The following is a 26236-nucleotide window of genomic DNA, read 5'->3' on the forward strand; positions in this document are numbered from 1 at the left end:
ATCATACCTTAATATTTGTAAACATGTCCCTGTCACCCCATTTCCACTTAATGAAACAACACTCCTCCAACAAATTGTAACCATAAAGCCTAGACTGATGTTGAAAATTGCCCTTATAAGAAAGCAAATGGAGAACTCATTAATTTCAAACTCCAAGTGTACTGTGCCACACTGAATGCTTTCCATTGCCAAAATAATTTGAAAGAACACAGCAATAAAGAAATTTTTAATTCAATTCAGAGGATAAAAAAGAAAAGAAAGCATCTCAAGGTCAAACTGCCAATGTCTACAATAAACAGCAGGTCTTTGGGAGAGAGGGGGAAGGTCTTAAGACTGTGAGGTATACTGAGACTCTGCAAGAGGGAGCATAAGCAGACTTGTGATAAATTCTGTAAATGACATCTATGCTGAATATTCTGAAGTTATGGGGGCCGAGGGACTACAGACATGGAGGAAGATATTAGATAACAGAGAAAAAGTCATAGAAATGTGAGCTCTGGAGATGAAAGAGAAGGTACAAGAGTAAAGGTTGCAGGTTCACATGATGAAGCTGTTGCTAAGAAGCCAGTGACCATTCTGAAAGCAAACTCTATAAGGATTGCATTGATATTCCCAGTCCTCTGAATCCATTCAAGAAGGAAAAAAATCCATGAAATTTGGGGTCTAGATGTTTAAGGTATTAGAGAGAGTTTTTATAAGTCATGTTTCTTTTCTCAAGAGAGAGGGGAAAGCAACTTTAAATATAGTGGACAGCATATTTAAGAATGCAATACATGATTACTATGAACTGGCTGACCATAATCAGCCATGACACTTCTCTACCCATGGCTTTTAGTCCAGTTCCTTCTAGGCTGCTATTATCTTTGATAGCAATTTGATATTATTTCTGCATATAACCATGGTCCATAGTGTCACACGATTTTTAATTATAACCATAATTTGTAAAGTTGTAGTCTTTACAATAAAAGTCCTTTCTAGATAGCTCTTAGAAAGATTTGGAGAGACGTTTGCTATCCTTCCTTGGGTCCACAGTCTATACAATTAATCCAGTTCTCAGGATCCTTGTTAAGTATTCCTACAGCAGAAGCTTCTGTCTGTGCCCACAGAGCCTAATTCATTGTGAGCCTTAATAGAGAAGATCATTTGGAAGAGAAGATCATTTGTAATCTGACCTAGCATTTCCTCAAATGATATGAGTTTCTAGGGGAGTGGAACTTGGAAATTTAAGACATTACCACCATCAGGGCACTATACAGACAAGGATATGAAAGAGTACAGAGAATATCCTCTACCACACTCAGCACTTTCCCAGCAAGAAATGTGAATGCAATTGTGGGCCAGCAAGAAGGCTCGGCAGATAACAGTGATGTCAAAAAAAAACCCTTCTTGTTCTTTACTAATATTCTCTACTTGGTGGCACATATTCCTTAGGCTTGCCTTTAAGCATGTAGTCTTTCTTATAGGACCTGTAGGTCTTACATGACAGGTCTCCTTATCTTCCTGCATATATCTAAGTAGCCAACTTAAAAAAATCTGTCCCATAAGTCTATTATCTGACTTTGATAGGAACAATTTCTATTCTCTTTCTCTGCTGGCTTTTGACTTTGTTTTCCACAACATTGTAAAGTATATAAAGCCTACAAGAATTAAACTCAAGGCTGCTGCAGTACTGACTGGACAACCCTCCCGGTTTCTAACCTTTGTCTCTGAGTCTTCTTTTCTGTCTTTTCTTTGTCAGTCTGTCTTTATAGAATCATCCTCATTCTCCCCTCAGAGGACTGCTTGACTTTGTACCAGCTAGACCAGTACACTCCTTCATAAAAAAAAAAAATTGTACTAAACTTCAAAACACACATTGAACACCACACAATAGCAGTGGGAGACTTCAACACTCCACTGTCACCAATGGACAGGTCATCGAAACAGAAACTAAACATAGATACAATGAACCTAACAGATCTTATGCAACAAATGGCTTTAACCGATATCTACAGAACCTTCCACCAAAAAACAAAAAATATATATCTCCTTCTCAGCAACTCACAGAATCTTCTCCAAAATTGACCATATAACTGGACACAAAATAAGCCTCAACAGATACAAGATTAAAATAACACATTGCATCAGATAACCACAGATTAAGGCTGAACTTAAACAACAACAGAAATAACAGAAAACCCATATACTCACAGCAACAGAACAACTCTCAGATTTTCTAGAATTCAATGAAAATAAAGGCAGAACATACCCAAATTTATGAGACACAATGAAAGCAATGCTAAAAGGAAAATTCATAGCACTAAGTGCCTTCATAAAGAAATCGCAGAGATCTCGTACTAGTAACTTAACAGCACATATGAAAACTCTAGAACAAAAAAGAAGCAAACACACCCAAGAGGAGTAAACAGGAGGAAATAGTCAAATTCAAGGCTGAAATCAATCAATTAGAAACAAAGAGAACACAAAGAATCAACAAAACCAAGAGCTGGTTCTTTGAGAAAATCAACAAGATAGATAAACCCTTAGACTAACTACATAAAAAGACACAGAGACAGTATCAAAATTAACAATCAGAAATGAAAAGGGAGATATAACAACAGAAACTGAGAAAATTCAGATAATCATCAGGTCTTACTTCAAAAGCCTATACTCAACAAAACTGTAAAATCTAAATGAAATAGATAATTGTCTAGATAAACGTTGAGTCTCAACCAAAAAAACAAAAAAGAAAAGAAAACCAACCCAGGGAGATAGTTTTAGTGATGAATTCTACTAGACTGTCAAAAAAGAGCTAATACCAATACTTCTCAAACTATTCCACAAACCAGAAAGAGAAGAAACACTACCTAATTCATTCTATGAGGCCACAGTTACCCTAATACTTAAACCACACAAGGATCCACCAAAGAAAGAGAACGTCAGACCAATTTCACTTATAAAGATCAAAAAAAAAAAAAAAAACAGTAAAATTCTCACAAACTGAATCCAAAAACACATCAAAACCATCATTCACCACGACCAAGTAGGCTTCATCCTAGGGATGCAGAGATGGTTCAATATACAAAAATCCATCAATTAATCCACTATATAAACAAACTCAAATTAAAAAAAAACACATGATCATCTCATTAGATGCTGAAAAACCCTTTGACAAAATCCAGCTCCCCTTCATGTTAAAAGCCTGTGAGAGATCAGAGACTCAAAGCACATACCTAAACATAATATCTAAACATAATAAAAACAATATGCAGCAAGCCAATAGCCAACATAAAATTAAATGGAGAGAAGCTTGAAGCAGTCCCACTAAAATCAGGGACTAGACAAGACTGCCCACTCTCTCCCTATCTATTAAATATAGTACTTGGAGTTCTAGCTAGAGCAGTAAGACAAAAGGAGATCAAGGGGATACAAATAGGAAAGGAAGAAGTCAAGGTATCACTATTCACAGATGATATGATAGTATACATAAGTGACTCCCAAAGTCTACCAGAAAACTCCTAAACCTGATAAACAACTTCAGCAAAGTGGCTGGATATAAAATTAACTCAAATAAATCAGTGGCCCTTCTTTTTATACATGATAAACGGGCTGAGAAAGAAATTAGGAAAACAACACCCTTCAAGACAACCACAAATAATATAAAATGTCTTGGTGCAACTCTAACCAAACAAGTGAAAGATCTATGTGAGAAAAAACTTCAGGTCCCTGAAGAAAGAAATTGAAGACCTCAGAAGATGTAAAGATCTTCCATGCTCATGGATCGGTAAGATTAACATAGTGAAAATGGCTATCTTACCAAAAGCAATCTACAGATTTAATGCAATTCCCATCGAAATTCCAACATAATTTTTCATAGAACCTGAAAGAGCAATTCTCAAGTTCATATGGAAAAACAAGAAAACCAGAAGAGCCAAAACAATCCTGAACAATAAAAGAGCCTCTAGAGGAATCACCATTCCTGACCTCAGCTGTACTTGTAATTAAAGCAACAGTGATTTTAAAAAAAAAAATGATAATAGTGAAGAAACAGACAAGTTGATCAATGAAATAGAATCAAAGACCCAGAAATAAACCTACACACCTATGAACACTTGACTTTTGACAAAAAAAGATGAAATCATTCAGTAGAAAAAAAAAAGAAAGCATCTGCAACAAATGGTGCTTGTCTAACTGACTGTCTGCATGTGGAAGAATGCAAATAGAGCCATATTTATCACTCTGTACCAAACTCGAGTCCACGTGGACCAAGGACATAAACATAAAACCAGATACACTGAATCTAATAGAAAAGTGGGAATAGCCTTTAACGCATTGGCACAGAGGAAATTGTCCTGAACAGAAGAACATCAATGCCTCAGGCTCTAAGATCAGCAACTAATAAATGGAACCTCATGAAACGGAAAGCCTTCTGTAAGGCAAAGAATACTGTCAATTGACAAAACAGCAGTCTACAGACTGGGAAAAGATCTTCATCAACCCTACATCTGACAAAAGGCTAATATCCAAAATACATAAAGAACACAAGAAGTCAGACTCCACAAAAACAAATAACCCAATTAAAAATGGTGCCCAGAGCTAAACAGAATTTTCAACAAAAGAATCTCCAATGGTCTAAAAGAAATGCTCTTACCTGAGGATCCAGCTATACCACTCCTGGGCATATACCCAGAAGATGCTCCAACATATAACAAGGACATATGCTCCACTATGTTCATAGCAACCTTATTTATAATAGCCAGAAGCTGGAATGAACCCAGATGTCCTTCAACAGCGGAATGGATATAAAAAATGTAGTACATTTACACAATGGAATATTACTCAGCTATTAAAAATAATGAATTCGAGAAACTCTTAGGTAAATGGATGGAACTAGAAATTATCATCCTGAGTGAGTTAACCCAATCACAAAAGAACACACATGGTATTTACTCACTGATAAGTGGATGTTAGCCCAAAAGCTTGGAATAGCCAAGACTCAACACAGAGACCACATAAAGCTCATGAAGAATAAAGACCAAGTGTGGGTGCCTCAGTCCTACTTAGAAGGAGTAACAAAAATACTCAAGGGAGCAAATATGGAAACAAAGTGTGGGACAGAAACTGAAGGAGCCATCTGGAGACCATTCCACCTAGGTCTTCATCCCAGGTACAGTCACCAAAAGCAGACACTGATGTGGATGGCAGGAAGCACATGCTGACAAGAGCCTGATATAGCTGTCTCCTTAAAGTTCTGCCAAAGGCTGACACATTCAGAGGCCGATGCTCACAGCTAACCACTGATCTGATCAAGGAGTTCTCTATGGAGAAGTTAGAGTAAAGACTGAAGGAGCAGAAAGGGTTTGTGGCCCCATGAGGTGGGCCAACCAACCAACCAGAGCTCCCCAAGGTCTAAACCACCAGCCTGGGAGCACATAGGGAGGGACCCATGACTCCATCTGTACATGAAGGGGAGGATGGCCTTGTCTGGCATAGGTGGGAGAGGAGATTCTTGGTCCCATGAAGAATGAACACCGAGTGGAGTGGAGAATTCCAGGGTGGGGAGGTGGGAGTGGGGGGAGTAGGTGGGGGCACATCCTCATAGAAGCATGAGGAGGGGGGATGGGATAGGAGGTTCCTGGGTGGTGGGGGGAAGGGGAGTTAGGGGATAAAATCTGAAATGTAAATATAATATCCACTTTTAAAAAAAAAAAAAAAAAAGAAATGTTCAACATACTTAGTCATCAGGGAAATGCAAATCAAAATGACCCTGAAATTCCACCTTACACCAATCAGAATGGCAAAGACCAAAAACTCAAGTGACAGCACATCCTGGTGAGGATGTGGAGAAAAGGGAACACTCCTCCATTGCTGATGGGATTGCAAATTTGTACAACCACTCTGAAAAGCAATCTGGCAGTTTTTCATAAAACTGGAAATAGATCTACCTGAAGACCCAGCTATACTGCTCCTGGGCATATATCCAAAAGATGCTCCACCATACAAGGATATGTGCTCCACTGTGTTCACAGCAGCCTTATATGTAATAGCCAGAAACTGGAAGCAACCCAGACATCTCTCAGACAAAGAATGGATACAGAAAATGTGGTTCATTTACACAGTGAAATATTATTCAGCTATTAAAAACAAGGACATCATGAATTTTGCAAGCAAGTGGATGAAACTAGAAAATATCTTCCTGGAAAAGGTAACCCAGACCCAAAAGGACATGTCTGGTATGTATTCCCTGATAAGTGGATATTAACCAAAAAGTACAGAATAGTGACACACCCCACAGACCCAAAGAAGGTAAAAAAGAAGGAAGATCCAAGTGAAGATGCTTGAATCCCACTTAGAAGGGGGAACAAAATAGTCATGGGAGGCAGAGGGAAGGAAGAGGGGAACAGGGAGACAAGATCAGTTATGAGGAGAGACAGTTCAGAGGCCCAGAGGGCCAGAAGAATGAATGAAAATATGCAGCTGCCAGGGTTTGGGGCTGGGGAGAATCTCTAAGAAGTCCCACAGACCTAGGATAGAGGAGGCTCCCAGGAGTCACTGAGGGTGACCTTAGCTGAAATGACCAACAATGGGAAGATAGAACCTGGAGAGACCACCTCCAGTAACCAGACAGAACCCCCAGTGGCAGGATGGAGACATCAACCTAGCTACAAAACGTTCAATCCAAAATTGGTCCTTTCTAAAAGAAATGCAGGAACAAAGATGGAGCTAAGACTGAAGGAATGGCCAACCAGAGACCAGCCCAACCCGAGACCCATGTGCAGGCACCAATCCTTGACACTATTAGTGATGATATGTTGTCCTTGCAAGACAGGAGCCTAGCATAGCTGTCCTCTGAGAGGCTCTACCAGCAGCTGACTGAAACAGATGCAGATACTCCAGCCAACCATTGGACTGAGGTTGGGGATTTCTATAGAAGAGTTAGTGGAAGGATTAAAGGGCAACCCCACAGTAAGACCAACAGTGTCAACTAACCTGAACTCCTGGGAGCTCCCAGAGACTGAACTACCAACCAAAGATCACACACAGGCTGGTCTGTGCCCACAGCATATATGCAGCAGAGGGCTGCCTTGTCTGGCCTCAGTGGGAGAGAATGCCTAATCCTGTAGAGACTTGATGCACCAAAGTGGGGGGATACATAGGAGAGTACCCTCAGAGACAAAGGGGGGGCGGGAAGAGAATGGGGAAGGAACTCTGTGAGAGAGGACCAGGAGGGGGCAGTATTTGGGATGTAAATACATAAATATTTTTTTAAATACTAAAAATGTCTTTAAAATTATAATGGCGTTATATAATGCTGCAGTTATACTAAATAACCATTGACTTGTCCTGTTCCTATGAGCACATTGTATGGTGAGTGATTTACTTCTCAGTAAGGCTAGTTTTAACTCATTTTAAAGGGGTTATGATGTACTGCTTCATACTGGAACACAAACATCCCTCCAAAACATTCTGCTAGGTAAAAGACATCAATTATAACACCAGCCAAGAAAGCAGGTGGGCTAACTGTAAATCTTCACCTCTCCCTCCTTTTTTACAAATCTAAGCCCCCAACTTTGCCCCACCCCCCTGCTCTATAGTAGAACATAAGCTGCAACCTCCCCTCATTTCTAGTGGACCACAAAGGTATTCTCCTCCAACCTTTATTCTCTGCACTCCTCACTTTATCGTAGTCCTAACCGCAGCATGCATTACCTGGGAGCCAGGACACAATGGCCACAGAAGCAGGTAGGCTAACTGTAGGTCTTCAACCCCCGCAAAATCCATTCTCCCATTCTCATGCTCAACTGTGTAGCAGAAAACTTTGCAGCCGTTCCCCCACAGAAAGACTACGAAAATCATGGAGGAATACCCTAGTTTCCTACCTCCAATGCACTCTCTAGACCTCAACCCTCCTATCCCATACCCATTCCTAAGTGTCAGCTCCCAATATCTAGAAAGACAATTTACCCAGAACTCTCAAACAAACACACCCAGCAGTATCCCAGAATTCCCTACCAGGCAGCACAGCCAAAATGCTCTCCTAACAACCAGAGGAGGGCAATAGAAACCCAAGTAACAAAACACTCAACAAAGACAAGACCAAGTATCAGCACCTGGAATTAAAATCTTCCCAACCCAGATGCTTTGACACGGATGTAAAAACACAATCAATAATACCCAGGACAATATGTCTCCACTAGGGGCCAGCAGCACATCACAGTAGGCCCTGTATTACAGCATGACAAAGACCTTAAATAGCATTCATGAAATGTTAGAGATTCTTTTAAAAGATATGAACGACTCCTGTAAAGAAATCCATGAAAACAGGAACAAGCAGGTGAAGAAAATGAATAAAAATTGTTCAAGACCTGAAACTTTAAATAAAGTAAGCACAATTTGAAGAAAATTTGAAAATTAAAAATTTAGGAATTGAAGCAAGACTTTCAGAGGCATGCCTCACAAACAGAATAAAAGACATGGAAAAGAGATCTTGGGCATTGAAGACATGATGGGAAAAATGGATACCTTCATCAAAGAAAATGTTAAGTCTAAAACACTCCCAACACAAAACATTCCAGGAATCTAGAACACTATGATAAGACCAAAACTAAGAATAATAGGAATAAAAGAAATAGATGAAACCCAGGTCAAAGGCCCAGAAAATATTGTCAACAAAATCAAAAAAGAAATGTTTCCTGTAGGAAAACAGTCACAATCAAGCAATTTTATCCCCTGCATTAATTTGTGTCTTTTTTTAAACATATACCAAAATTTTAATTTCTTACTTGCAATCCCCATCTATAATACCTGGATGCACAATGAATCCTTGAGAAGTTAATCCACGTCTTCCCAAGATCATCCCTACTGTCTCTGAAGGCAAAGGACCATAAACACCAGTGGTCATTTTATAGCATTGAATTGGGAGAGATTACCTTGTATATCCCTCCTGGACCTGCACTCATTAGTACAATGATGCCCCTTACCACAGCATCTACAAACACCAGTAAGCCTAGGCATTCTTTTAGAGAACCCATTGCCACCAGAAACTGCTTGTTCATAGAGGAAGGTACCATATTCATCAGAGTTAATATACCAACTGTTTTGAATTTTTACATGGCTTCTCCAGAGCCATATATTATCTTAGTAAATGAGGTGGACCTTTTCCCAAGTTCCTCAACCTTGCCCCCCAAGGTCTTATGAGAGAGTGAACTTAAGATTTGTGATATGCTGTCTGGTATTCAGATTCTCCTGGTTGCTTCTACCTAGTAGTAGAACCAAGACAAAGAGAAAAGACCTTTGTGGAAATCCTAAGTACCTTCCCCACCAAAGACTCATCATCACATATTTCTTGGCAATTCAACTTGGATTCAACATACCTTCCTTGCAGAAATCAAGAAGATACAACCTGTGCCTGGAGTTTCTAGGGCTCCGATGCTCCTGCTATACCATATCATTTGCATTAAATGAATACACTCTAGGAGGCTAAGTCTTTCTGCTACCTAACCCAATACATTTGTTTCTTAAATAATGCATACCACACTGCAGCTCTTTTCCACAACAGATAAATGAGCAGCAGGCTCAGAAATCTTATTCCAGCAAGTCTCTCAAACTCTTTCAGTAAACACACAGCAAAGTATAATTCCATCCCTGAGTCATGCCAACATTCCCAGAAGTTTTTCATGAAAAGAGATGCCAACACAGTAGCTGAAAAACAGAACCAACCCAGATTGCACCAACAGATGAACGGATAAAGAAAATGTGGTTCACATGCACAATGGAATCATTCCACCATTAAAAAAAAAAAAAAATGAAGACGGGACATTTGCAAGAAAGTGGATAGAAATTGGAATACATGCTTTTTCTCACAGGTAGAATCTAGCTTTGTGTATGTGTGTGTAATGAAATTAGAAAGGGGATCATGAAAGGGAAGAAGAGGTCATGTGGGGATGACATAAAATCCAGAAGGACTATTTAAGGGGAGGAAGGGAACCAAGGAGAAGAGATAAGGGGGAGCAATAGAGACTGAATAAGAACGAAAATTCTCTGTCTCTCTCTGCCTCTCAGCCTCTATCTCTCTATCTCTGTCTCTCTGTCTCTCTGTGTGTGTGTCTCTGTGTGTGTGTGTGTGTGTGTGTGAGATGTATTTTTGTACATCAAATATCTAGTCAGTGTATCTTTGATTGTATTGTATTAAAACGTTTGATTTTTAAAATGCCCTGACCCTCACTGGCTGCAGCACTCAGAAGGGCAGGCCCTGCACCTCATCCAAGCAGCACAGTAGATCTGACCATGGGAGCAAGGGCACAGGTGAGTTGCTTGAGGACATAAGGTGGGAGAGCTAGCCCAGCAAACCCAGGGCTGCAGCATTCAGAGGAGCAGGCCCTACACCTCACCTGGGCAACACAATAGAGCTGGCCTTACTAGTGTGGGCATGGTTAGCCATCCCCCAGGGCATGACGGCAGGAGCTGGCTCTACCTCTTAACAGCAGTGGCACTGGGTGAGCTGGGGGGCAGGGGAGGAGTGCTAGAGAACTTGCTCTAGTGGTGAGGATGCAGGAGAGACCTTAAACCAGATGAGTGTCTCATTGCAATGAACATGTGGAAGTAAAGAAATGTGGACAAGAGAGTATGCTTTGGCACACACTGTTAAACACTACAGCTTCCACAATGGTATTTTTATTTTGGAGAAGAGGCTGCAAAGGCAGAGGGTGGGTACAAAGGTATGGGGAGATGAGTGGGATTGGGGTACAAGGTATGACAAAGACTCAATGAAAAGGTAAATAAGAAATATTGTTTGAGATACTGGTTTGAGTTTTATACAAGGTCATTGAATGAATTTTGGAATGGGATTAGGACAGAATTTCCAACAATTTCTGAAATGTCTCTAAACATACTACTGCCGTTTGTACTGTGGTTTTGTGCATAGCAGCATTCTTGAGTTTGATGATTAAGAAACCAAAATATTGATCAGCTCTGAAAAAGGTTTAAGGTGTTCTCCAAATATTCAGCCAAGATTTGATTCTTGATGTAAAAATAAACAGTAAATCGTCTCTTTAGTATTTAGTTAGTTTTCTTTAATAAATTACAAAACTATATGTATGCTGAAAAGTGTTTCCAAATAAAAATCCTCTAGTTTTTAGAGGCCATTTTTCTGGTTTTGTATTGGTTTTGTTTGCTTTTGTGAGCCATTATATAACCAAGGATAATCTTGAACTCATGGCATTCTTCCTGCCTCAGCCTCATGAGAACTGAGCTTACAGCTTTTAGCTGTTTGTAAACTGCTTTGCCAAGACCATTGAGCAGTTAGTGTTTCTTCAAGAAGCCAATTTGTCTGATGTTAAGTCCTTATGAACTTCTATGGATAATTCCAAGTAAGACACTGGGTAGATGCTTAAAAATTATTTAGAGTTACTGACTCCAAATACTGGCTATAAAGAAAAGCTCAAGTTGAACAACCTCCACTCCGAACTTCAGTAACCAGAGGAAGACATGAGCTCACAAATTGAGCTGATCTATGTCTTGTCCTGACATACAAATCAAACATGCAGGACAGTTGTGAATCCTTGAATACTGAATATAACTAAATAATGATTCAAACAAAAGCTCATATATAAAAATATTAATAGCTAACAAGTTTATACAGAGATTGAGGGATTATTTTTTTTTAATGAATCTAACCAGTTAAAGAAAAATTCCACTTTGTTTTTGCCTCCAACCCAGTCTTGAAGGTGTTCAGGAAGCAATGTCCGAACTTAAATCCCAAAAAGCACAGAATAAAGTCTAGGGCCTGAAGGCCTGGAATATAAATGAATTATTTGAATTATCACTGAGCAGAGGTCTGTCTTGTGGCTTTAGGTGCAAGAAAAAGAAGGGGGAAAAAAAAAGACTAGGATGCTGTACCCACAGGTAAACTCTGTGTCCTGAAAACCAAACTGCCAAATACATACATATCCACCTTCAGAGCAAATGGTCAGAGATATGGTATTCTGGCTGTAAAACTCTCTAAATAGAACCCCTCAAGTGTCCCAAGGAAAATACTTGGAAATGGCTTCCAAGACTGGAAGAAGCAGTCTGAGTTCTAAGGAGTTGCATCAGCCTTTGTTAGTTCAGAGCCTTTGTAACTGGCAGCCACAAGACTTTCCATCAGCCCTTATTCAGCTCAGTGAGCAAACATCAGTCTTTCCCCTGGAAAAGATGGGTGAAAATATGCCATAGACAAATCATACCTTAGTAGCACAGGGACTTGGAAAGAACAGATCTAATGATTATACCACAGATCTAGCTATTTTAGAACTATGAGGCTAATTCATGGGTTTATAATAAGGATGAGTCCTACAGCTGGGGTCTGTGGTAATTTAAGTAGTCTGAGTTACAACTGAAGGCCATGCAGGTGTACATGAGTGCTGCCCCCTGAATCGATGGTGATGTCCGAGTTCTCGCTGCCACAATGGTCACTTTCTAAGTCCATGGTCCTGCTGCAGCAGGAAGCTATGTCCATGGTCTGTTCTGCAACCAGAAACTATGTGTTAGGCTCATGATCCATACTTCTGGTGACTATAAAAAGCAAGGAGGCTACTTTTGCTATGATATCAGTGACTACAGATGCACAGTTGAGAGGAAGAAGCATGAAAGGCTTCTGTGACAACCCCTACCCCATCCCACTCCCCAAAATAACAGCCTAGACAGGAAACCCCAAAAGAGAACCATAGAAAGTGTAATTGAGACGCTGAAGAGTAGCTCTCCACAACCAATAGCTTCTGGTGGAGGTATGGGAAGAGAAGGCTCAACTCCATCTAAGGGGCAGGCCATTGAGAGGTTAACAGTGCTCTCGTGAGTATAAAGTGGATGGGGTTTTTTATTATTATTATTTTTAGTGTTTACTTCTTTTAGGATGGAAGGTTACAAGGGGTTGGTGGACATGGAAGGACCAGGAAGGAATTGTGATCGAGGTGCATAATGTAAAACTCCCAGAGAATCAATAAAAATGTTATGTGGAAAAAAATTAAAACACAGAATAAAGCTTATCTCATTCCAGAACAGGTGGAAGAGGAAGAGGAGAAGACATAGGGGGAGGAGGAAGATGAGAAAGAGGAGGTGGAGAAAGAGGAGGAAGAGAAAAGGAGGAAGAGCAGGAAGAGTTAGTCATGAGAGGCCACCAGTGAGGCAGTACATTATTTGAGTGCATTGAATAATAGTGGACCCCTTGCCATGGACCTCCTCAGGCACCATCCCAAACATTGAAAGCAAAGAAAATGGGTCCTACCAGTATCTGCCTGAGAACAACAATGCTAAAACAGGGGCTTCACCTACTTTTTGTCAAACACCTTCCATTCATGCAGTACGAAAGCTTACTGTGCTTAAAATCTGACAGGAACTCTTCAAAACCTAGGTGTGTGAGGTTAAGAACTTTCATAGTTAAAATACACACAGGATACTCACAGAAATATTGATTACCATCACCCAGGTTCACTCTCTCCCATCTTTCTTTAAAGCTCTGCTGAACACGAGTCCAAGCCTCTTGACACTTTCCCCTCATGTCTCTGGGGATCATGGCTACTTACTCTGCAAAGAACAACAAGGATGGATAGATTCTCCTCAAACACAAATACAACTGCTTTCAAATTAGAATAGCAGTTAATAGCCATGGGCAGTTTTTGTCATCTACATCACATTTGTTTTTATGACTAAATCTAGGTGCTTTCCATATAGAAGGCTAAAATGGGCATCCTTGTAAGGAATCATCAAGGAGGAGCACCCAAGAGTCACGTATAGGGAAAACTAGGAAGTGGGAGATCCAAAACTTTTAGCTGAACACAGACGAATCCCAAGACCTACCATGTCAAACTTCTCCAGAATCAACAGAAATATAAACCTAACTTTTATTTCAGTGTAAAAATTCCACCTGAAGACAGTAACAGGGGGAGGTAGAGGTCAAGGCTGAAGAAGTGCCAATATAAACAAATTCTGACTCTTCAGAACCGGTTCAGTGTTACAGCAATATAATACAAGGCCTACCTTTCTGTGTTCACCAGCCTGAGCCCCTTAAAGCCAGATTAGAACAGACCCAAGTCATAGAACTCGTTGACCTTCAGAGAAGCTTATCATTATTTGTGTGTGTGGATACTATATAGGCTGCCTATTTGAATGCTGGCTGTTTTTTTTTTTAATGTCCAAGAACTTAAAGCCAATTCTATTGGTATCAGGGGGAATATAAGATACAAAACAATCCGATGAAGCCATTGCCACTGTCCAGGAACATTCTCTAGAAGTCACAGCCAACTCTGTAAAAAACCTACTGGATCTTAGTTGCAAGCAAGTCTTTCTAAAGATACCATAAAATCATAGCAACTAATCTTGAAAAGATCTTAAATGTCTGTAACTTGCCTCTGGAGCTAAGTATATGATGTGCCATACTTGGAGAACAGATGGACCCCTTGATTTTCTTGAAAAAAAAAAAAAAGGAGAAGAAGAAGAGATTGGGCAAGTGTAACTTTGCTGTGGAATAAGACTTGAAATCCAGGCTGAGATTGACAAGTCCTTTTAGCATATCCTGGGATTCTCTATCAAGATCCAACTATATATCCATATAGAGAGAGGTATAGAGCTCTTCCTTGCCCAGTGACCTTAATCACTGATGACTCCTCTTCCCATCCCTTATCTTAAATCTTATAAAAGACTTGTCTAACTCCTCATCATTATAAAAGAGATGTGACATTACCCCCTTTAGAATGCATATAGTCTCAATGAGTGTTCTTCAACTCCACTCTTGAAGCATAAAAGAAGATACAAACAAAAATGAATAGCCATGGCTGCATTCCAGTGAAAGCTTACTGACCAAAACAGCAGTGAATGATTAACCTACAAACACTACTTTAGTATCCCCTGATTTTAACAACTCTCACTTCCAAACTTAGATCTGTCTAGACAGCAGTAGGTCTGGTGTTTGCATTTACATATGTATGGTAGACGTGTGATAAAGTACTTAACTCCCAGGCTATCTATCAGCTTCTCTGGTTCTTCCTGTGTTACTAAGTCTATGATGGGTATTGCTTTGGGCTGTCTGTCAATCATCCATGCTTTTTATAATAACACGTACATACAAGTATGAAATTACAATATTATTAAGGATTAAATGTTTTCAAATTGTGTTTTTAGAAAATGTATATAGCCTTAAAGTAATCAAGGTTTTTATTATGCCATTTATTGCTGTTTCAGAAACCTAGGCTGGCTGAACGAAAACCCTTTCACATTTGTGGAAAATTAAATGTCTATAGTCTCTTCACAGCTGTGTAATGCATTAAATTCTTAAGTGCCCCTGAATGAATATTTGATTTCTTAAATTCAGCATTTACCAAAAGCAAAGGCGTCACTACACTAAACTAAAGGTAGCCTCTTGCATTTTTTTTTTTTTTTTACATTATCAATCTGCTTCTGCAAATCTTCTGAGTGTACTTATTTGAAACTGAGGCACAGGTCCCATGACCCTCTCACATCATTCCACAAATAGTGAGCCACAGGGACCATCAAAGCAAGCCTGATTCAAGTTGATTCCAATCAACTATTACATTAGCACATGCCTTTCTAAACTTTTCCTTCACAACATCATTTAAAAGTTGTTTCATAATGGACTTAAGGATCAATGTATTCTCTATATAGAAGAATACTCAATGAATGATAGCACAGCATAAAGGAAAACATAAAAACAGGACTATACATATGTGAGCATTTACATCACCCGCCTCACAAGAGTTTCAGTGGAAAGGACAAGGAGATGAAATCAATTCCAGATCACTAACATAAGTGATATTGCTGTGTCTACACATAGTTCAGCTGCCTTGATCACCCTAACTTCATAGAACTTTTCTAAGAACTGAGATCCATGCATGCCATGTCAGATACCTAGCACACACTAAATGTCATCTCTGATCAGATATTCGTAACCATGTGTGTAGATGTGACACATAAAATCAAGATAGATAAGCTATTTCCTCTGACTACTCCTTCAGCAAGGATGCATCAATTTATATTACAAAGGTATGAATGATCTCATTTCTCAGCTTCTGTGCAACTATTAGGTAAAACAGGTACACATTTTGTGATAATCAATGACACGATTCTGTTTATTGACTAGTTGTATTATTAGGTTCACTGCTACTCTTGACATGTGCCTATTTTATAAGGAAGTTCTTGTATTGTGTTACATCAAATAAAAAAAAAATAGCCGGGCGGTGGTGGCGCACACCTTTAATCCCAGTACTTGGGAGGCAGAGGCAGGCGGATTTCTGAGTTAGAGGCCAGCCTGGTCTACAGAGTGAGTTCCAGGACAGCCAGGGCTACACAGAGAAACCCTGTCTCGAAAAAAAAAAAAAAAAAAAAAAAAAAAAACAAAGCAAAAAAATAGTTTGCCGTTTTCTACTTTCCCTATACCTACCTCACTTACAACTAACTGATGCCTGGTCCAGAATGTCCCCCGCTGTCTTCTTCACAGTACCTTTCCCATCCATATCCTTTCAACTCAGAATACATGAAGAAATGGGATTTCTCCCAAGCATGTCTAGACTTACCATGTTCTCCATGTACCTCACTTACAGATCACGTGCTTGCTTTAAAAAGAGCCAAGATCCAGATGTGGTGTCTCAGACCTATAATCCTAGCACTCGAGAAGTTGGAACAAGATTGCTCACAAGTTCCAGACCAGCCTGAACTGGATGGTGAGTGATTTCTAAGACAGCATGGGCCATATAGTAGTTCTAGGCATGGCTGAGCTACCAAGTAAATTTTTTTTTAAATATTAAAAATTTAAAAGATTTAAAATACAAGTGTTCTAGAGTGTAACTGATCAGAACATATGTATAGAAAATATACTACAAATAAAAACAAAATTATTATTCATGATAAAATATGAAGGATTTTATTTTAGCAGCAAATTCTTACTAGTTTTAAAATATTGTGTTATCACTTGATAAAAATTTTAACCTTGTGGTGTTGTCTTCAGCAGAGACTATCTGTAAATTACATAAGCAAGCATAGGGATATAGAAGTATTTAAGATTCTCTCCTCAGTTTTCCTAATAGCTTACTATAATTTATATGCTCAAAAGAGAAGGCAATTTCCTTTTAAAACACTATGCAACTTGCAAACAATCACATGATATTAGTATAATCAAATAGGAAATACACCATGATGTGCCATGATTGCTTTTATAAAATGCTACAAAATTGAAGTTTACTAATTAAACCATAACACTAACATGCCATCTATATGCATCTTGTAGCTAAAATATTAAACTCTAGGATAAAAAAAACTATGTAAAAAAATTAACATGTTTTCAAAAATAACTATGGAAATTGTACTACAATTTAAAATACAATTACTTAAAATTTGGATTGTAAGTTCTTCTAATTTTCATTGAAACAGATTTAATCTTGACAGTTGAGCTGTTTTTGATCCATGTGCCCCACTGAATTCCAGTTGCACCCAGTTTGCCAGGACTGCGATGGATGCCATTTAGGTTTGTGAGACCGCATTGGTTGAACCACCAGCCGGTGTCTTTATGCAAGTGACTGCAGCTCTTCACTGACTGACTATTGAGCAGGCAATCAGGGCGACACCCATCATTATCAACATCTGAGGTACTGAAAGGCATTGTGTTCTGATTATCATCTTCTCTGAAGCCCCGGAATGCATCACCTGCATAAAATGAATTATTTTCAAATAATGAATTCAGAGAAATTTTATGATTTTAATCATTACTATACAGTTATACAGAAATACTGTATTTAGAAACAGATTTCAATTATTTTTTACTATTTTTCCTGTTAAAATTTCTCACACTCAATGTGCCAAAACCTTGATATTACCAGTATCTTTAAATGAACAGACCAACAAATATGGAAGTTTGACTATACACACAAAATCAGATTATGGTTCATGTGCCTGTCATACTTGAAGGTGATCTGCATGGTAACTGATCATTTTTTAAAAAACAAAATACACATCATACGTTTTCTGTTTGTTACACAATGGGTTTTTCATGTTTTTAATTTTTTATTTTATGTGTGTAGTTGTTTGGCCTGCATGTATGTCTGTGTATCATATACATAGAGTACTCGTAGAGGGTACAGTGTGTGCTAGATTCCCTGAAACTAGAATAATAGACATTTGAGAACCCCCATGTGAGTTCTGAGCATTGAACCTAGTCTCCTGGAAGAATGGTAAATACTCTTAACCTCTGAGCCATCTCTCCACCCTCTACAGCAGGCTTTCAATTTAGAAAGACAATTATAACTGAAAACAAAAAATTTACCCTTAAGAATATTAGATCTGTAGTTGCAACATGGTCCACTTTCCTTTAGGGGGTAGAGTGTTCCTGTGGCATGCCTCATGTGCGCAGGACAAATTCTGATGTACTACTAAGCTGTACTTTCATCACGGTTCTTGACATTCTGTGTAGACTATTCAGTATCAAAGAGCTTACACTAGACAACTATATGAACAGCATGCCTGATGTTCACTAGATCCCTTCAAAGATTACGTTTCCTGGCCAATACAGTCCAGCTAACAAACTCCAGGATCATGAGTTGTAGTTTACTTTATACTTTCTGTAGCTCCATGAAAGACTCTTATTGGACTCATGCCTATATCCCACCTACAGGAGGGTTTTGACTAATATCTTTAAAGCATAAGCTAAAAGAGAAGTTATGTAAAGGGAGCCAAGACCTGCATTTTGTCATGCACTTCTGAACATTTGAGATCTCTTTACATAAGTATTTTAAGGAGCCTGAAGAGTTCCATTAGTGTGATCTATCTGAAACACAGCTCAACTGGTTAGTGAAGTCTCTGACTCTGCACACTATGGCACACAAAGACACACACTGAAATATGCATCTGCAAGGGCAATATAATTTTCAGCATCCAAGCTATGCAGTACCTTTCAGAATATCATCCAAGAGACTGGAGAAATGGCTCAATAGACAAAGGCACTTGCTCCCAAGCCTGATGACCTGTATTCAGTCTCCAGGACAAACATAAAGAAAGGAGAAAAACGAGTCCCCAAATTGTCCTCTGGGCTAAATGATACACTGTGGCAAGCATGTGTCTGCACACACACACATGTACAAAATAATTTATAAAATGCATTTTTTAGCCTTCTAGTCTACGCCCAAGCATTGAACAGATATTGGGCTTCAGCTCTGCACCCAATCCCATAAAACCCAAAGAAGGCAGGGCTCCCAGGAGCTCTAACCCTGGTAGTATCTTAGGTAAAGAGACAGCAACAACTGCCCCAAATAGGGAGTAACTGGGACCCACTGGGACACAAGAATTCACTCGTGGTCAGGGGCACTGGTTCCTTCCAGTCTGCGCCTGAGCACTGAATGGATCTTAGGCTTCAGCTCTAATTCGAGTAGTAATATCCACCTCAAACAGTTCTTACACAACCAAGACAATAGGAAAGACAGGCACCAGTCAGAGACAGGGCAGGTAGTACTAAGGAGATCCAGATGGCAAAAGGCAAGCACAAGAACATAAACATCAGCAACCAAGGGTACTTAGCATCATCAGAACCTAGTTCTCCCACAATAGAAGGTCCTGAATATGCTATCTGACCAGGAAAGCAAGATTCAGATTTAAAATCACTTCTCATGATGATGATAGAGGATTTTAAGAAGGACATAAATAACACTCTCAAAGAATTTGAGGAGAACACAGGTAAACAGGTAGAAGCCCTTAAATAGGAATCACAAAAATTCCTTAAAGAATTACAAGAAAACACAACCAAACAGGTGAAAGAATTGAACAAAACCATCAAGGACATAAAAATAGAAGTAGAAACAATAAAGAAATCACAAAGGGAGACTATGCTAGAGATAGAAAAACTAAGAAAGAAATCAGGAGTCATAGACACAAGCATCACCAACAGAATACAAGAGATAGAAGACAGAATCCCAGGTGCAGAAGATACCATAGAAAATATTGACACAACTGTCAAAGAAAAATGCAAAGTGCAAAAAGTTTCTAACCCAAAACAACCAGGAAATCCAGGATACAATGAGAAGATCAAACCTAAGGATAACAGGTATAGAAGAGAGTGAAGATTCCCAATTTAAAGAGCAGATAAATATCTTAAACAAAATTATAAAAAAAAAAAAAAACAACTTCACTACTTAAAGAACAAGATACCCATAACACTACAAGAAGCCTACAGAATGCCAAAAAGACTAGACCAGAAAAAAAAAATACCCCCGTTACATAATAATCAAAACACCAAATGCACAAAACAAAGAAAGAATATTAAAAGAAGTAAGGGGAAAAGGCCAAGTAACATATTACACCAGACTTCTCACCAGATACTATAAAAAACAGAAGATCCTGGACAGATGTCATACAGACCCTAAGAGAACACAAACACCAGCCTGGGCTACTATACCCAGCAAAACTCTCAATTACCATAATGGAGAAACCAAAGTATTTCATAATAAAACCAAATTTATACCATATCTTTCCACAAACCCACCACTACAAAACACAATAAAGGGAAAACTCCAATACAAGGAGGGAACTTATATCCTAGAAAGAGCAAGAAAGTAATCTTCCAACAAATCCAAAATAAGATTGACATACAAACAATGCCACCACAAATAACAAAAATAACAGGAAGCAACAAGCTCCTTTTCTTAATATCAATGGATTCAATTCCCCAATAAAAAAGACATAGAATAATGGACTAGATACATAAACAGGACCCAGCATTTTGCTACATACAGGAAACCCACCTCAGTGACAAAGACAGATACTACCTTAGAGTGAAAGGCTGAAAAACAATTTTTCAAGCAAATGGTCCTAAGAAACAAGCTGAAATAGCCATTCTAACATCTAATAAAATCGACATTCAACTTAAAGCTATCAAAACGAATAAAGAAGGGCATTTCATGCTCATCAAAAAAACTCAACCAATATGGACTCTCAATTCTGAACATCTATGCGCCAAATGCAAGAGCACCCACTTTTATAAAAGAAACCTTACTAAAGCGAAAAGCACACATTGCACCTCACACAATAATAGTGGGAGACTTCAAGACCCTACTCTCAGCAATGGACAGACCATGGGAACAGAAACTAAACAGAGATACAGTGAAACTAACAGAAGTTATGAACCAAATGGATTTAAAAGATACCTTTAGAACATTTCATCCTAAAACAAAAGAATATACCTTTTTCTCAGCACCTCATGGTACCTTCTCCAAAATAGACCATATAATTGGTCACAAAACAGAACTCAACAGATACAAGAAGATTTAAATAATCCCATGTATCCTATCAGATCATTATGGACTAAGGCTGGTCTTCCATAATGACAAAAACAATGGAAAGCCCACATACACATGGAAACTGAACAATCCTCTACTCAATGATAACGTGGTAAGGGAAAAAATAAAGAAAGAAATTAAAGACTTTTTAGAATTTAATGAAAATGAAAGCACACCATACCAATGGGACACAATGAAGGCAGTGCTATGAGGAAAACTCATAGCTCTACGTGCCTACAAAAAGAAACTGGAGAGAGCATACACTAACAACTTGACAGCACACCTGAAAGCTCTAGAACAAAAAAAAAAAAAAAAAAAAAAAAAAAAAAAAAAAAAAAAAAAAAAAAAAAAAAGCAAACACACCAAAGAGGAGTAGATGGCAGGAAATAATCAAACTCAGGGCTGATCAACCAAGTAGAAACAAAATGAACTATACAATGAATCAATTAAACCAGGAGTTGGTTCTTAGAGAAAATCAACAAGATAGATAAACCTTGAGCCAGACTCATCAGAGGGCAGAGAAACAGTATCCAAATTAATAAAATCAGAACTGAAAAGGTTAACATAACATCAGAAACAGAAGAAATTTTAAAAAATCATCAGATCCTACTACAAAAGCCTATACTCAACAAAATCTGGATGAAATGGACAAAGTTCTAGACAACTACCAGTTACCAAAGTTAAATCAGGCCCAGATAAACCATACAAACAGGGGTTTCCATAACCCCTAAAGAAATAGAACAGTCATTAAAAGTCTCCCCACCAAAAAGAGTCCAGGACCAGATGGTTTTAGTGTAGAGTTCTATCAGACCTTCCAGGAAGACCTAATACCAACTCTCTTCAAACTATTTCACAAAATAGAAACAGAAGGAACAATACCCAATTCGTTCTATGAAGCCACAGTTATGCTGATACCAAAACCACCAAAGACCCAACAAACAAAGAAAATTTCAGACTAGTCTCCCTTATGAATATCAATGCAAAAATACTCAATAAAATTCTCACAAACACATTAAAACAATCACCTATCATGATCAAGTAGGCTTTATCCCAGGAATGCAGGGATGGTTCAATATACAGAAATCCATCAATGTAATCCACTATATAAAATAACTCAAAGGAAAAAAACCCACATGATCATATCACTAGATGCTGAGAAAGCATTTGACAAAATTCAACACCCCTTCATGATAAAAAGTTTGGAAAGATCAGGAATCCAAGGCCCATACCTAAACATAGTAAAAGCAATATACAGCAAACCAGTAGCCAACATCAAACTAAATGGAGAGTAACTTGAAGCATTACCACTAAAATCAGGGACTAAACAAGGCTGCCCACTCTCTCCCTACCTATTCAATATAGTACTTGAAGTCATAGCCAGAACAATTAGGCAACAAAAGGAGGTCAAAGGGATATAAATTGGAAAGGAAGAAGTCAAAATTTCACCATTTGCAGATAATATGATAGTATACTTAAGTGATCCTAAAACTTCAGGCTTAGACTCTAGACAACCAAATAACCTGATTAAAAATTGGGGTACAGAGCTCAACAAAGATTTCTCAACTTAGGAAACTCAAATGGCCAAGAAGCACCTAAAGAAGTGTTCAACATCCTTAGTCATCAGAGAAATGCAAATCAAAACAACCATGAGATTCCACCTCACACCAGTCAGAGTGGCTAGGATCAAAAACTCAGGTGATAGCAGATGCTGGCAAGGATGTGGATAAAGAGGAACACTCCTCCATTGTTGGGGGGCTTATAAGTTGGTACAGCCAGTATGGAAAGCAGTTTGGGGGTTCCTCAGAAAATTGAACATAGTATTCCCTGAGGACCCAGCTATACCATTCCTTGGCATATACCCAAAAGATGCTTCAACATACAACAGGGACACATGCTCCCCTATGGTCATAGAAGCCTTATTTATAATAGCCAGAAGCTGGAAAGAACCCAGATGTCCTTCAACAGAGAAATGGATATAGAAAATGTGGTACATTTATACAATGAAGTACTACTCAGCTATTAAAAACAGTGAGTTCATGTAATTCTTAGGTAAATGGATGGAACTGAAAAATATCCTGAGTGAGGTAACCCAATCACAAAAGAACACACATGGTATGCACTCACTGATAAGTGAATATTAGCCCAAAAGCTCACAATACCTAAGATACAACGCATAAACCACATGAAGCTCAAGAAGAAAACGGAAGACCAAAGTTGGGCACTTTGGTCCTTCTTAGAAGGAGTATCAAAATACTCAACCAGAGCTCCCAGGGTCTAAACCTCAAGCCTGGGAACACAAAGGGAAAAACTCATGGCTCCATCTGTATAGATAGTTGAGAATAGCCTTATCAGGCATCAGTGGAAGAGGAGGGCCTTGGTCCCTGAAACTTTGGATGCCCTAGTGTTGAAGAATTCTAGAACAAGGAGGCAGGAACGGGTGGATAAGTAGGGCACACCCTCATAGAAGTAGTAGGAGGGGTCATGGGATAAGGGGTTTTGAGGAATGGGAGAGGGGATAACATTGAAAGGTAAATAAGTAAAATATTCAATTTAAAAAACAAATAATGGATCTGGCAATTGTAGTCAAGCACTTGAGATTTTGTCAACAATTTATTACGGGTTTCTGTATAATCCTCAAGGACAAGATATCGTGGAAGAGGCCCATGGAACTTTAAGAAGATTGGTGAGACACGCTGTTGATGAAACAAAGAATGATGCTGACCTATGAGCTTGCTGAGTGCCCTGACAAGGGTGACTGGGAAGCTGTATTGGACATGTGTTCCTGACCCATTTTTGTTTGACTATATCCCAGATGGGACAAGCTGCCTTGCCTCAAGTTTTTAGACCTTGTGGGATGCAGAATCAAAAAGAGAAATTATAATGTCTCTTGTATTTTTCTTAAAGGTGACCAGCTATTAGGACTCAATCATGTACTAGTCTAGAAATCAATCCAATATTGGAAATAACTGTCTACATTTGGAAGGCTGGATCTGGACATTTTCAGAGACATATTTGGAAGTTAGCTGTAGTTCACTATGATGTTATGATAGCAAGAGATAAAGTTGGGACAGGACCTGGATTTCAAACAAGGGTTAGTGCATATTTTAAGACTCTTTTAATTGTCAAACTAAAATTGGTTCTGTCTCTTCTACAGTATTTATTGTAGGTTGCATTGACTGTATAATTTCCAATTGTGTTAGTGTGTTGAAACCTGGCATGTCTGTTATGGGGGTCTATTAACCAGCTTTTGTCTCACTGCCCTGAGTATTAGAAAAACTTGATTCTCTAAAAAAAAAAAAAAGAAAGAAAGAAAGGAAGGAAGGAAGGAAGGAAGGAAGGAAGGAAGGAAGGAAGGAAGGAAAAAGGAAAAAAGAAAGAGAGAAAGAAAGAAAAGAAAAGAAAGAAAAAGCTTGAAAGTGCTGGAAGAAGTGAGTTAGGCTTTAAGCAGAAGCAAGAGGGTAGTGGGATTGATTATTGCTGGTCTAACAGTTTTAATTATATTAATTGCTAGCACCACTGCTTCTGCAATAGCATTGACACAAGAAGTTAAGACAACTATTTTTTTAACCATCTAGCAAAAAAATGTTACTAATGTATTGAGGATACAAAAGGATTTACATAGGTATCTGGAATAATAGACTGATGCTCTATAACCTATTCAAATTATCTGAAGGAGGTTCAGGGTTCAAGAGTTAGGAGCCATCCCAAGTGTCATGACAAATACCACTGAAGTAGTGTTACTTCTAAAATTTATAATGATAGTCATTATAATTAGAAAAAAGTTTAAAGACACCTGTAGGGTATTTGGCATAATCCTAACACCTCTCTGGATGTTTTAGCTTTGCATAGTAAGATTATGAATTTAAACAATGCTGCTCTGCTGAGCTTTGATGCTGCGGATAATGCCAATGAAATTATCCATGGCTTGAGGTCAGTATTTCCATTTTGGTCAAACCTCAGGAATGGCATATATAACTTGATCAGGCTAGCCCTTCTTGTCCTGGGAATACTTTTATTCCTGCCCATTGTGTTAAAGCTTGTCTCTAATTACATCAACAGGTAGACAGCCAAAGTACATGACCTGAAACTGAAAATGGACCCCTCAGACAGAGTTATTAACTTAACAGGCTGGCAAGACAAGGACGGGTAAGATTCTGCACAAAGCCTTATCAACCTAAGACAGATGTGCATTGCTTATGATAATGCATATTCCATGATGGGTAAGGAAGGCTTTCTTGTCAGAAGAACCTAAGACAGGCTCAGTCTGGTTTGTGCAATAAAAAGGGGAGAGATGTGGAGAGCTTTTGGGGCTGCCTGGCAGGAATCTGACATAGGCCAAGGACAAGGAAATGGACTGCAGGCAAGAATATGACATTATGCTGGAACAAAGAAGTAATTTCAAGTTGAAATCTAAATCCTAGGCTAGAACAAAGAAGAAATTTCAGGCAATAATCTAAATCTTAAGCTAGAACAAAGAAGTAGGCCTCAGGCATAAAAATGACTTTGAGCTAGGACAGGGAAATAGGCTCAGATATTTTGTTCAACTTGATAAGCCCTTAGAAATAGTGATCACAGGATTGATCACGGGACTCTGTTTCTTGTCGTGCTTGTTCTTTGATTATTTGGGTTTATTGTCTTCCTTGTTCCTGGAGTATTTGCATCTATTGTATTGCTAGTTCCTCAGCCTAGAACTGACCTTAATACTTGCATGAATTTAAACAGTATAAAGGCAAAAAAGGATAGGAGATAGATGGGTGGGGGGATGGAGAAGAGGGATGGCATCTGAAATGTAAACAAATAAAATATCAAATAAAAAAGATTTTAAAAATGCATTTTTTAAAAAATATGTAACTCATCTAGGAAGCAATGCTAAATTCTAAGACCATGAATAGTCTCCATTGCAACGTCAACATCAGGAGAGTCTACACCAGATGACTTCTCAATGTATTATA

The 26236-nt window shown here is 38.6% G+C and overlaps 1 protein-coding gene across 10 annotated transcripts in view; it reads right to left on the reverse strand.

Annotated features, from left to right (window-relative positions):
• Window positions 1-16872: 16872 nt before the first annotated feature.
• Window positions 16873-26236, reverse strand: part of Angptl5 (angiopoietin like 5) — a 33384-nt gene continuing 24020 nt past the window's right edge. For all 10 annotated transcript variants that reach the window (XM_076926103.1, XM_076926104.1, XM_076926109.1 and 7 more), the window contains one exon: window positions 16873-17667. In XM_076926103.1, the coding sequence (XP_076782218.1) occupies window positions 17348-17667 (320 nt within the window). In that variant the 3' untranslated portion in view covers window positions 16873-17347. The remainder of the gene's footprint in view (window positions 17668-26236) is intronic.

This window comes from Arvicanthis niloticus, chromosome 27, assembly GCF_011762505.2.
Source record: "Arvicanthis niloticus isolate mArvNil1 chromosome 27, mArvNil1.pat.X, whole genome shotgun sequence".
In the NCBI taxonomy this organism is placed as follows: domain Eukaryota; kingdom Metazoa; phylum Chordata; class Mammalia; order Rodentia; family Muridae; genus Arvicanthis; species Arvicanthis niloticus.